Raw genomic sequence first — 14,274 nt, 5'->3', positions numbered from 1 at the left:
AACCAGGAATAGTCCCTGAGCATTGTCAAGTGTTCAAAAAACAAAAGTAACAGCAATCAAGAATCTTCCATATCCAGAATAATAAGAATGCAAAGCAAAGATACTTCCAGGGGGCCGGAGAGATAGCATGGGGGTAAAGCATTTGCCTTTCATGCAGGAGGTCATTGGTTCGAATCCCGGCGTCCCATATGGTCCCCCGTGCCTGCCAGCCTGGAGCCAGGAATAACCCCTGAGCACTGCCGGGTGTGACCCAAAAACCACAAAAAAAAAAAAAAAAAAAAGATACTTCCAGAATAAAAACTAAAACAATGCCAGCAGAACTGTCATACAAGAAATAGCAGAGGGAGGGGCCAGAGCAGTGGCACAAGCAACAGGGTGTCTGCCTTGCTCATGCTAACCTGGGACCAACTGCTGTTCGATCCCCCAACATCCCATATGGTCCCCCCAAGCCAGGAGCCATTTCTGAGTGCATAACCAGAGTAATCCTTGAGCGTCACTGGATGTGGCCCAGAAAGCAAAAATAAAAGAAAGAAAGAAAATAATAACAGAGGGAGTTTAAGATGAAACAAATTATGTCAGAAAGTAAATAAAACACACATAGACATGGGCTAGTAACACAGTGCAGTTACATCTTAACAGTTTTAAAAATAGTTGCTTAAAATAATATGCCTGTATTTGTGGTAGATTTGGGTTTAGAAGAAATATAGTATATCTTGACAGTAACAGTACTGTAACGATGTGGGTGGGTGAGAGTGTTCTACTGGAGTTAGAAATGGTACCAGATGGAAAGTTGAATCCAAAGAAAATAAAAGCATAAAAGTAACCTATATGGGGCCAGAGAGATAGCATGGAGGTAAGGCGTTTGCCATTCTTGCAGAAAGTATTGGTTCAAATCCCGGCATCCCATATGGTCCCCCAAGCCTGCCAGGAGCGATTTCTGAGTATAGAGCCAGGAATAACCACTGAGTGCTGCTGGCTGTGACACAAAAACAAAAACAAAATAACCTGTAAATAGTTTCCCCTTAGCTTCTTTCAGATGAGAAGTTCAGATTCTTGTAAAAAATGAAAAAAATTAAAAGGAGAAACTATGTTTTAGGAGTACATGTCTGTCATACACTAAAATTGTTAGCTATAATTAAATTAAAATGTTATCAAACATTGTAATTTATAGAGCAAGTACTAGTAAAATTTAGAAGTGATTAAAGGAATTTAAATCGTTTGGTTGGGTGGGATTTTTGTTTGTTTTGGTTCCATTTGGTTTTGTGCTATATCCTGGCCCCTGGAATTTAAATGTTACACTATTAAATATCCTTTTAATAAAAAACAAAGCAATTTAGTGAGAACAAAGGAAATTTTAGACACTTTTAAAACCATGTATAAATTTATATCTATAGTTATTATATCAACTATAAATTTAGTCATATTGAGATAGTGAATGTGAGGTTTAAGCAGTGCAGCAAAAATTCAGTTTGTTGGAAAGAGAAAGGTAGTGTTTGTGTTTGTGTTTGTTTTTTGGGCCACACCCGGTGACTCAGGCTTTACTCCTGGCTCTGCCCTCAAAAATCGCTCCTGGCGGGTTTGGGGATCATATGGGATGCTGGGAATTGAACCCAGGTTTGTCCCGTGTCAGCTGGTCACAGGGCAAACACAACCACTGTGCTATAGCTTCAGCCCCAACCAGGAATAATTTTTTAGTAAAGAGCCAGAAGTAACTCTGATATGTGGCCCAAAAGCAAAACATAAAATTTTTTCTAAAAATTGGTTAAAAGTTAAATAGTAGAGGGCCGGGCGGTGGCGCTGGAGGTAAGGTGCCTGCCTTGCCTGCGCTAACCTAGGACGGACCGCGGTTCGATCCCCCGGCGTTCCATATGGTCCCCCAAGCCAGGAGCGACTTCTGAGCGCATAGCCAGGAGTAACCCCTGAGCGTCACCGGGTGTGGCCCAAAAACCAAAAAAAAAAAAAAAAAGTTAAATAGTAGAAAAAGATAGGCCCACACAGACAGCAACCACAAAGAGTGCTGGTTGAATATTCTTATTTTTTTTTTTTTGTTTTTTGGTTTTTGGGCCACACCCGGTGGTGTTCAGGTGACTCCTGGCTGTCTGCTCAGAAATAGCTCCTGCCAGGCACGGGGGACCATATGGGACACCGGGATTCGAACCAACCTTTACCTTTGGTCCTGGATTGGCTGCTTGCAAGGCAAATGCCGCTGTGCTATCTCTCCAGGCCCTGGTTGAATATTCTAATGGCAAACATAATTTCAAAAGAAAAAATTGTTACTGGATATAAGTATATTCATAATGAAAGGAGTCCAAAAAATTTTTTGTTACTTTAATTATTAGCAAGTGTGGGGCCCAGAAAGAGAGTATAGTGGATATGGCACTTGCATATGTCCAAGTCTGGTTCAATCCATGGCACCCAAAATGGGGCCCCCTGATCCCTATGAGAAGTAACCCCTGAGCTCAGAGCCAGCAATAATCCCTGAGCAGCAAAATTGTTAGTAAATTTATTCTTTGAAATTACCAAACCCAAGGGCTCCCTATTCCCTACCCCTGATATTCTCAAAATATGTTTCTAATATTTATAGTTTTTGTTTTTGGGGTTTTTTTTTTTTTTTGGTGGTTTTTGGGTCACACCCAGCAGTGCTCGGGGTTACTCCTGGCTCCATGCTCAGAAATTGCTCCTGGCAGGCACGGGGACCATATGGGACGCCGGGATTTGAACCAATGATCTTCTGCATGAAAGGCAAACGCCTTACCTCTATGCTATCTCTCTGGCCCCAATATTTATAGTTTTTTTTTTATTATTATTATTGACTGATTGGTTGTTTAGTCACACTCAGCAGTGCTCAGGAATTATTCCTGGCTCTGTGCTATCTCTGGCCCCATTGTAGAGTTTAAATATTTAGGATACGGGGCTGGAGAGATAGCACAGCGATAGGGCGTTTGCCTTAGACACTGAAGGACTATGGTTCGAATCCCTGCATCCCATATGGTCCCTGAGCCTGCCAGGAGTGATTTCTGAGCGTAAAGCCAGGAGGAACCCCTGAGCGCTGCCGGGTGTGACCCAAAAAACAAAAATATTTAGGATACATTAAGACTTTAGGGCCCAGAGAGATAGCACAGCGGCGTTTGCCTTGCAAGCAGCTGATTCAGGACCAAAGGTGGTTGGTTCGAATCCCGGTGTCCCATATGGTCCCCCGTGCCTGCCAGGAGTAACCCCTGAGCACCGCCGGGTGTGGCCCAAAAACCAAAAAAATAAATAAAAAAAAAGACTTTAAACATGGGGCCAGAGAGATGGCACAGCAGTGGGCCGTTTGCCTTGAATGTGTGCGTGTGGCCAACCTGGAGGGACCTGGTTCGATTCTTGGCATCCCATATAGTCTCCCAGCCTGCCAGGAGTAACTTCTGAGCCCAGGGCTAGGAGTAACCCCTGAGCAACACTGGGTGTGGCAAAAAAGACCAATCAATCAATCAATAAAGTTTAACACACACAAAAAAAAGACTTTAAACATATATACTTAACAATGAAGACATCTGGAACAAAAATGAACAGATCTGGGGCCAGAGAGAGCACAGCAGCAGGGCATTTGCTTTACATGCAGCCTATCCAGGGCAGATGGTGGTTCGAATCCCGGCATCCCATGTGATCCCCTGAGCCTGCCAGGAGCAATTTTTGAGCACAGAACCAGGAGTAACCCCTGAGTGCCACCAGGTATGACCCAAAAACAAAACAAAACAAACAAAAAAAGAGCAGATTTGAGGAAGACTCTTGAATAATAATAGGTTGGAGATTTTATTATACTTTTGACAATAGAATCAGGCAGAAGAGCATGAAGGAATCAAGATCTGAGAAACACTAAAAGCTTACTATAAGCTTTTTACCTACTGTCTGTAGAACACTTCATCCAGTCCTAGAATAGTCCTCTCAAATAAACCTGGAGCATTCTCCAGTATTGGCATAAGCTAGAACTATAGGCCAAGTGCCATAAATTTAAGGAAATTAATGTCAGTATTTTCCAAATTAAGTAGAATAAAATTAAAAACCACAGAAGGCAAATTGGAAAATAAGTATAAGAATTAATATATGGGGCCGGGCGGTGGCGCTGGAGGTAAGGTGCCTGCCTTACCTGCGCTAGCTTAGGAGACGGACCGCGGTTCGATCCCCCGGCGTCCCATATGGTCCCCCAAGCCAGGAGCGACTTCTGAGCGCATAGCCAGGAGTAACCCCTGAGCGTCACCGGGTGTGGCCCAAAAACCAAAAAAAAAAAAAAAAAAAAAAAAAGGGCCCGGAGAGATAGCACAGCGGCAAGATGCGGCGTTTGCCTTGCAAGCAGCCAATCCAGGACCAAAGGTGGTTGGTTCGAATCCCGGTGTCCCATATGGTCCGCCGTGCCTGCCAGGAGCTATTTCTGAGCAGACAGCCAGGAGTAACCCCTGAGCACTGCCGGCTGTGGCCCAAAAACCAAAAAAAAAAAAAAAGAATTAATATATTATGAGAATTAATAACCTGTGGGCCAGAAAAGAAATCACAAGGAAAATTAGAAAATACTTAGGTGAATGAAAAGAAGAACACATTGTGCCAAAACTTCTAGGCTACAGTGAAAGTGGTACTTAGATGGGAATGTAGATGATAAAGTCTATAATCTATAAATTTATAAATACTTGTAATTTCAAAAAAAAAAAAAAAAAGGAAGAAAACACAGCAGGCACATGATTTGTGGGTGGTAGGCCCAAGGTGTGTTCTCTAGCACCACGCATTATCACCAGCCCCCAACCCCAGTAAAAGGCAGTTGAGGCTCTCTGAGCACCAAAATCTCAAGGTTACCTGAAATTAATACAGCCCTTTAAAAATCATTATATAGCCAGCGAGGTGGCGCTAGAGGTAAGGGGTCTGCCTTGCGAGTGCTAGCCAAGCCAAGGGCAATTTCTGAGCACTTAGCCAGGAGTAACCCCTGAGCACCAAACTGGTGTGGCCAAAAAACAAAACAAAACAAAATAAAAATCATTATATAGGGGCCAGAGCAGAGTTGCAAGGGGTAGGGTGTTTGCCTTGCACGCACTAACCTAGGGACTGACAGCTGGACCGCAGCATCCCCGGCATCCCATATGGTTCTCCAAGCCAGGAGCAATTTCTGAGCTCATAGCCAGGAGTAACCCCTGAGTGTCACCGGGTGTGGTTCCCCCCCCCCCCAATTTTTTTTAATCATTACATAGCTTTCCACTTGATAGATTCCTGCTTGCCGTCTTTGACTCTTTGCTCTTTTGCCTATTTCTAGCCTTCAGTTTGACCCAGCACCTCGCCGTGGAGAGCCTCATGTTACCAGACGTACCCCAGACTACTTCCTGTAAATTCTTCTTGGGAAAGTCTGCCTTTATATGTGGAAGTATATTGGGCTTTTTAAAATACATATATTTAAAAAGTAAAACGAAAAAGAAAAAAAGTAACGTGTTCTGTAACAAATTGGGATCTATGTTAGCATCAGACTACATCATGGACCAAAATGTGCCATACTAATGGATGAGCATTTAGCACATCTTGAGACTGAAATTAGTCCCTGTGTTCTAGATCAGTCCGTCTTAACAGTTTGCCTGCTGTATTTGTAATAACCATTTTCCTTTGGACTATTCCAGCAAAAAAGGTAACCAACTCCTCCTACTTCATCTCCTCTTGAACTCACTTGGAAATTTTAGTTGATAGTGTCTAACTAGCATGGATTGATAGAGTTGGGATTTTATTTTTAAGGAAAACTCACAAGCTGACTTCCGTTTAATTCATTACCCTTTATTTTATTGAAATTATAATTAACTGAAGAGAATATTCTTCTTGGGAGTATGTTGTCATAACATTTAAAGAGATTTTCCTTCATTCTTAACTAAATTACTGTTTTTTTTTTGATCTGCCTATTTCTGTATATTTGTCATGATAGTGCTTGTTGTATCCTACTTGGTGTACTGAGCAAATAAACCTTCCATTTTAAACAAAAATACCGATTTTCTCTGGTGTGTCTTGAGTTTGAATATTTTGGGGTTTTTTTGTTTTGGTTTGGTTTTTGGATTTTTTTGGGGTCACACCCAGCAGCGCTCAAGGGTTACTCCTAGCTCTACACTCAGAAATCGCTCCTGGCAGGCTCGGGGGACCATATGGGATGCTGGGATTCGAACCACTGCCCTTCTGTATCTAAGGCAAATGCCTTACTGCTGTGCTATCTCTCCAGCCCCAGAGTTTGAATATTTTGAAACAGTAAAATCTGTTGTCTTCTGACACATAATTTATTTTTGTTTTGGTGCCATACCTTGCAGTACTTATGGCTAAGTGTAACACTAACACTGTTCAGGGATCACTTATGGTGAACACCTTATGGTGTTCCAGGAACCAAACTCAGGTTGGCTACATGCAAAACAAAACACCCTACCTGCTCTACTATATCGCTCCAGCCCTCTCTATAAGCAGTTTACATTGTAATGTTCTTTGTACAAAAGAAAACAGTTTGTAAATGTTTCATAGGTACTTTTTATTAATATAGTTAAGATTTTCATTCTTTGTGGAGAGGGAACCATACTCAGTGGTGCTTAGATTCCCCTAGCACCACTAAAAGTGACCCCCAAACATGGAGCTGAGAGTAGACCCTGAAAACTCTCTAGTATGGACTCAAAACAAAAAGGAAATTTTTTTATTCCTTGTAGACTCAGACAGAGAGCACATAGGCCTCAAGATCTGTAGCCTGGGAGCTGTTACCTATGTTTGATCCTGTATGTAGCCCTGGCTCTCAACCACCACTGGGAGAACCATTAGTATTTCTCCTGGGCTCCAGCAAAGGAAAAGACCTTATATCCTGTCATGTCTTTGTTAGGGTTCAGAGTCGAAAGATGAGGGCCCGGAGAGATGGCACAGCGGTGTTTGCCTTGCAAGTAGCCGATCCAGGACCAAAGGTGGTTGGTTCGAATCCCGGTGTCCAATATGGTCCCCCGTGCCTGCCGGGAGCAATTTCTGAGCATGGAGCCAGGAGTAGCCCCTGAGCACTGCCGGGTGTGACCCAAAAACCACAAAAAAAAAAAAAAGAAAAAAAGAAAAGAAAGATGAGACCACACAATTAAAATAAAGCAAAACGGGCCGGAGAGATAGCATGGAGGTAAGGTGTTTGCCTTGCATGCACACGGAGTGTGGTTCAAATCCCAGCATCTCATATGGTCCCCCGAGCCTGCCAGGAGTGATTTCTGAGCCTAGAGCCAGGAGTAACCCCTGAGTGCTGCCAGTTGTGACCCAAAAACCAAAAAAAAAAAAAAAAAAAGTAATGATAAAGCAAAACAAAGCTATATCCCATCTACAAACAAGCTACAAACTACCCACAGGAGGCGATCCAACCCAGGGGTTACAAGCCAAGTTACATAGGGCTAGAAGCAGGAAGTCTTGACCTTTAAGTTGATTGGTGTTTCATTATATCCTTTTATGGCTCAATATCTAGGGTAGTATATTGTGGTTTATAGGGCCTTGGGGTCAACATCATTATTGTTGGGGTAGACACTTAGCCCTTACATGGAACTTAGCCTTGTTAGCCTTAAATAGAAAGTGAACTTTAGGTTGGGCCACAGAGATAGCACAGCGGTAGGGCGTTTGCCTTGCACGTAGCCGATCCAGGACGGACAGTGGTTCTAATCCCGGCATCCCATACGGTCCGTCCGTCCCCCTCCCGTGCCTGCCAGGAGTGATTTCTGAGCGCCTCTGGGTATGACCCAGAAACAAAAAAGAAGAAAATTAACTTTAGGTTGACAAAATGGAGTCCTTTCTGTCCAGGCTTCACAGTATAAATTTGAATAAATTTAAAGAATGAAACAAAAAAGTCTAAAATGAAAGGCATGTTAAAAATAAGAGATTAGGGGCCGGGCGGTGGCGCTAGAGGTAAGATGCCTGCCTTGCCTGCGCTAGCCTTAGATGGACCGCGGTTCGATCCCCCAGTGTCCCACATGGTCCCCATAGCCAAGAGCGACTTCTGAGTGCATAGCCAGGAGTAACCCTTGAGCGTCACCAGGTGTGGCCCAAAAAAAAAAAAAGATTGGGGGCCCGGAGAGATAGCACAGCGGCGTTTGCCTTGCAAGCAGCCGATCCAGGACCAAAGGTGGTTGGTTCGAATCCCGGTGTCCCATATGGTCCCCCGAGCCTGCCAGGAGCTATTTCTGAGCAGACAGCCAGGAGTAACCCCTGAGCACCGCTGGGTGTGGCCCAAAAACCAAAAAAATAAATAAGAGATTGGGGGCCAGAGAGATAGCACAGTGGTAGGGTGTTTGCTTTGCATGTGTTCGGTTCAGGAAGGACGATGGTTCGATTTCTGGCATTTCATATGGTCCCCCAAGCCTGCCAGGAGTGATCTTTGAGCAAAGAGCCAGGAGTAAACCCTGACCACTGCCAGGTGTGACCTAAAAACAACCCCCCCCCAAATACATATATATATTTGAAGAGACTAATTGGAAGTTTCCTATTAAAAAGTTATAAGCATTTAAAAAAAAAAGTGGCCCTCCCATCCCATTAAAGGGGAATGTCACATTTGTTAAATGTCCCTCAGAAAGACAATCCCTATCCCAGGGGTCTCAAACTCAATTTACCTGGGGGCCGCAGGAGGCAAAGTTGGGGTGATCCTTGAGGGCAAAGTCAGTAGTAAGCCTTGAACACTGGGGGGTTGACCCAAACAGCTAAAAAAAAAAAGATTCCTCTAGGGCAGGGCCACAAAATGTACGGAGTTTGAGACCCCCTACCCTATCCAAAATTCTCTTTAGCATCAGTTCATACTAGCAGAATGTTCTAAAAGAACATGAGCTTAGTCTGACATGTGGGTGGGATTCAATGCTCAGGGACCACCAAGGCAAGGAGCAGAAGATGATACAAACCTGAGAACTTGAGATTACACATACAAGTGTATACTTAAGCTGTGAGCCATCTAAGGAAACTGTAGTACATATACACAATGGAATATTATGCAGCCGTCAGGAGAGATGAAGTCATGAAATTTTCCTATACATGGATGCACATGGAATCTATTATGCTGAGTGAAATGAGTCAGAAGGAGAGAGATAGACACAGAATAATGTCACTCATCTATGGGTTTTAAGAAAAAGAAAAGACATTCTTGCAATAATTTTCAGAGACGAGAGGAGGGCTGGAAGTTCCAGTTCACAACATGAAGCTCACCACAAAGAGTGATGAGTGCAGTTAGAGAAATAACTACTTTGAGAACTATCATAATAATGTGAATGAATGAGGGAAGTAGAAAGCCTGTCTAGAGTACTGGGAGGGGGGTGAGGAGGAGGGAGATTTGGAACATTGGTGATGGTAAAGGGGAATGTTATTTACATGACTGAAATCCAACCACAATCATGTTTGTAATTAAGGTGTTTAAATAAAGATATTAATTTTAAAAAATCAGGAAAAAGGGGCCAGAGAGATAGCATGGAGGTAAGGCATTTGCCTTGCATGCAGAAGGATGGTGGTTCGAATCCCGGCATCCCATATGGTCTCCCAAGCCTGCCAGGAGTGATTTCTGAGCGCAGAGCCAGGAGTAACCCCTGAGTGCTGCCAGGTGTGACCCAAAAGCCAAAAAAAAATCAGGAAAAAAGATGTGAGCCGGGGCCGGGCGGTGGCGCTAAAGGTAAGGTGCCTGCCTTGCCTGCGCTATCCTTGGATGGACCGCGGTTCGATCCCCCGGTGTCCCATATGGTCCCCCAAGCCAGGAGCAACTTCTGAGCACATAGCCAGGAGTAACCCCTGAGCATTACCGGGTGTGGCCCAAAAACCAAAAAAAAAAAAAAAAAGATGTGAGCCATCTCCCAAATCCTATATATTTTTGGGTGATAGCGGGTTTAACTGGTAGTGCTCAGGGTTTATTCCTGGCTCTCTGCTCTTTCTAAACCCTTAGGTGAATTGGTATGAAGAAGCAGGATAATGGTGAAGAAAGAATAAGCCAAGCCATTCAGGAAAGCCATGAAGCCAGTCTGTTTTTCACCTCGATGTCTCTGCCTCAGCAAAAGCCAGAACTGACCTTATCTTTCTTTAGTATTTTTCTTCTAATATTTCTTTATTATCCCAGAACAAAATCCACTAGGGTGGGGCAGGGTAGAGTGATCCAGGTGGGCTTTTACAAATCAAAGGAGAGACTTACAGGAAACAGGAAGATGGGGAAACACCTTTGTTTTGGGTCAATAGCTGGATGTCATCTTATACTCAGATAACTTCTGGTGGGACATTGGGGACCATATGGAGAACCCATGTTGGCCATGTGCAAAACAACCATCCTAACTGCTGTATTGTAGCCCCAGCCCCAATAGTAGTGTTGTTAGCCAAGAGCCTAAGAATTAAAGCACCTATAGCTCATTTTGCAAATTTGGAAGAAATGCTTTTGTAACCAAGGAAACAATTAAGCATCTTTGTTTTCAGTCCTGTAGCTGTACATGCAACTGATAGTTTTTTGTGGTTGTTGCTTGCTGAGGGCTCAATCCTGGCAAAACTCAGGAAGCCATGTGGGATTTAGGGGATTGAACTCAAGCCAGCTGCATGCAAGGCAAATGCCAAATTGAGGCACTTCTTTCTCTTAGTGCCAGGGGTTAATTATATAAAAAGAAGGGCCGGAAAGAGAGCATAAAGGTAAGGCATTTGCCTTTCATGCAGAAGGTCATAGGTTCAAATCCCGGAGTCCCATATGGTCCCCCGTGCCTGCCAGGAGCAACTTCTGAGTATGGAGCCAGGAGTAACCCCTGAGCACTGCCGGATGTGACCGCAAAAAAAATTATATAAAAAGAATTATAAGAGGTGCCAGAGCAATGACGCAAGTGGTAGGGCATTTGCCTTGCATGTGCTAACCTAGGACGGACCATGGTTTGATCCTCCAATGTCCCATATGATCCCCCAAACCAGGACCGATTTTTTTTTCCTTTTTTTTTTTTTTTGTTTTTGGTTTTTGGGTCACACCCGGCACTGCTTAGGGGTTACTCCTGGCTATATGCTCAGAAATCGCTCCTGGCAGGGTCAGGGGACCATATGGGATGCCAGGATTCGAACCACCGACATTCTGCATGAAAGGCAAACGCCTTACCTCCATGCTATCTCTCCGACCCCTCCAGGACCGATTTCTGAGCATAGAGTCAGGAGTAACCCCTGAGCATCACAGGGTGTGGCCCCAAAACCAAAAGAAAAAAATATATAGTACTATCCAGAGACAGTTGATAATAGGGTGGGTCAGGGTAAGAAGCTTGCCACAGAGAGGTGAGTGCAGTTAGGGCAGAGAAGGATCTAATAGGACAGTGATATTTGGAACTGGTCGCTCTGGACAAGAACTCAGTGCTGAAAAGTGGCATGCAAGACACCCTTCCATTAACAATAGTGCAATCCAGTGTCAAAAAGAAAAGAGCAGAGAGAGAGAAGCAAATTGCCTTGCCCTGGGGCCGGCAAGGTGGCGCTAGAGGTAAGGTGTCTGCCTTGCAAAAGGACCACAGTTCGATCCCCCAGCATCAAATGGGTGTGGCCCGGGAAAAAAAAAATTGCTGGCCCGGAGAGAGAGCACAGCGGTGTTTGCCTTGCAAGCAGCCGATCCAGGACCAAAGGTGGTTGGTTCGAATCCCGGTGTCCCATATGGTCCCCCGTGCCTGACAGGAGCTATTTCTGAGCACACAGCCAGAAGTAACCCCTGAGCACCGCCGGGTGTGACCCCCCCAAAAAAAAATTTTTTTTGCCTTGCCCTAGAAACTGGAGGGTGGGAGAAAGACATAGAAGACAGAAGACATAGAAGGGGGCCGGCATGGTAGCGGTAGAGGTAAGGTGCCTGCCTTGCCAGCGCTAGCCTAGGACGGACTGCCTAGGACGGACCGCAGTTTGATCCCCCGGCGTCCCATATGGTCCCCCAAGCCAGGAGCGACTTCTGAGCGCATAGCCAGGAGTAACCCCTGAGCGTCACAGGGGTTGGCCCAAAAACCAAAAAAAAAAAAAAAAAAGACATAGAAGGGTACACTGGTGAAGATGGATACATTGTATGACTAAAGTGCAACAATGAACTATTTTTTAACCATGGTGCTTAATTAAAGCAATTTTTTTTCTTTTTTTTTTTATTTAAACACCTTGATTACATACATGATTGTGTTTTGGTTTCAGTCATGTAAAGAACACCACCCATCACCAGTGCAACATTCTCATCACCAATGTCCCAAGTTTCCCTCTCCATTTCCCTCATACATTCTCATTATTAGGACAGTTCAAAATGTAGTTATTTCTCTAACTAAACTCATCACTCTTTGTGGTGAGCTTCCTGAGGTGAGCTGGAACTTCCAGCTCTTTTCTCTTTTGTGTCTGAAAATTATTATTGCAAGAATGTCTTTCATTTTTCTTAAAACCCATAGATGAGTGAGACAATTCTGCGTTTTTCTCTCTCTCTGACTTATTTCACTCAGCATAATAGATTCCGATTACGCAGCTGTCAGGAGAGATGAAGTCATGAAATTTTTTTTGGTTTTTGGGCCGCACCCATTTGATGCTCAGGGGTTACTCCTGGCTATGCGCTCAGAAATTGTCCCTGGCTTGGGGGGACTATATGGGACGCCGGGGGATCGAACCACGGTCCGTCCTACGCTAGCGCGTGCAAGGCTGACACCTAACCTCTAGCGCCACCTTCCCGGCCCCTAAAGCAATTTTTTAAAAGAACAAGAATGGGTTAAAAAAGTCTGGTAACAGGCCCAGAGAAATAGCACAGCAGCGTTTGCCTTGCAAGCAGCCAATCCAGGACCTAAAGTGGTTGGTTCGATCTCAGTATCCCATATGTTCCCCCGTGCCTGCCAGGAGCTATTTCTGAGCAGACAGCCAGGAGTAACCCCTGAGTGCCGCGGGGTATGGCCCAAAAACCAAAAAAAAAAAAAAAAACCGGGGCCCGGAGAGATAGCACAGCAGTGTTTGCCTTGCAAGCAGCCGATACAGGACCAAAGGTGGTTGGTTCGAATCCCGGTGTCCCATATGGTCCCCCGTGCCTGCCAGGAGCTATTTCTGAGCAGACAGCCAGGAGTAACCCCTGAGCACTGCCGGGTGTGACCCAAAAAAACTAAAAAAAAAAAAAAAAACCGATTTGTTAAATAATTGTTTTAATTGTTCAAGGCTATGGTTCCAGAGCAGTCGCAGGGCATACCAGAGCAACCCTTGAGGGTGAGGGGCTCAGGTGTTTATTTTTTCAGGTTTCTTTTGTGAGGGGCCATACCCACAATACTCCCAGCTCAATGCTGACATAGGGTTGGGGGAGGTTCACACTTTGTGGTGCTTGAGGAACCAAGTAATACCAGGGATGGAATTCAGAGTATTTTACTGCCTGTGAAAACGGGCTCAGAACACCAAAGCATGGAGATGTTCGTTTTAATTCTTTTTTATATGCAAGTTCATTTCAAATAGTAACGGTCGTTTGCTGAATCTGTGAGACATCATTCGATCAGAAATCTACCGGAGGGGCTGGAGAGATGGCACAGCGGTGGGGCATTTGCCTTGCATGTGGCCGACCCAGGAAGAACCCAGTTCGATTACCAGCATCCCATATGGTCTCCCAGCCTGCCAGGGGTGATTTCTGAGTGCAGAGCCAGGAGAAACCCCTGAGCACTGCTGGGTGTGGCCCAGAACGAATAAATAAAAGTTAAAAAATATATATATACCAGAATGCCCTCATCATGGGTTAAAGTCCTGCATATTTCTTTACTAATTAGAATGAAAGGGCCGGAGAGAGAGCATGGAGGTTGGGTGTTTGCCTTGCATGCAGAAGGACGGTGGTTCGAATCCCAGCATCCCATATGGTCCCCCAAGCCTGCCAGGGGAGATTTCTGAGCATAGAGCCAGGAGGAATCCCTGAGCGCTGCTGGGTGTGACCCAAAAGCAAAAAAAGAATGACCAAACAAACTGCCCTAAAACAATATCTCCTCTCCAAAACATAGTATCTTAAACTAATAAGACCCCTACAATTTCTGTGAGTCAGAGTCCAGAAAAGATATACTTAGTTGGGGGAAGGAGGTGTTTCTACCCAAATCTCTCATGGTATAGCCCAGGGAGTTGGCCAGTACAAAAATATCCCTTTCTTATTCAAGAAACTTTAAAGAGCTGAAATTGCGAAATGTTCAGTGGGACAAGACAAACTGAAGAGGTGTGGCGGTCAGACATGTGACTTTCGATGCTGATCACTGATGTGCTGGGAACATGTGTTGAGACCTCTTCACACGCAGTCTCCCGACATGGATGATGACACTTGCAAGAGCTCTGACCTTTCCCACTGGC

The 14,274-nt window shown here is 44.5% G+C and overlaps 1 protein-coding gene across 2 annotated transcripts in view; it reads left to right on the top strand.

Moving 5' to 3' along the window:
* PPP2CB (protein phosphatase 2 catalytic subunit beta) overlaps nt 1–5,984 on the top strand; it is a 41,462-nt gene extending 35,478 nt beyond the window's left edge. For both annotated transcript variants that reach the window (XM_049772393.1, XM_049772392.1), the window contains one exon: nt 5,276–5,984. In XM_049772393.1, the coding sequence (XP_049628350.1) occupies nt 5,276–5,348 (73 nt within the window). In that variant the 3' untranslated portion in view covers nt 5,349–5,984. The remainder of the gene's footprint in view (nt 1–5,275) is intronic.
* The last annotated feature ends 8,290 nt before the right edge of the window (nt 5,985–14,274 follow it).

This window comes from Suncus etruscus, chromosome 4 (genome assembly GCF_024139225.1).
Source record: "Suncus etruscus isolate mSunEtr1 chromosome 4, mSunEtr1.pri.cur, whole genome shotgun sequence".
NCBI lineage: Eukaryota > Metazoa > Chordata > Mammalia > Eulipotyphla > Soricidae > Suncus > Suncus etruscus.
Note: the sequence above shows the minus strand (reverse complement) of the source record. Positions and strands in the feature narration are given on the sequence as shown.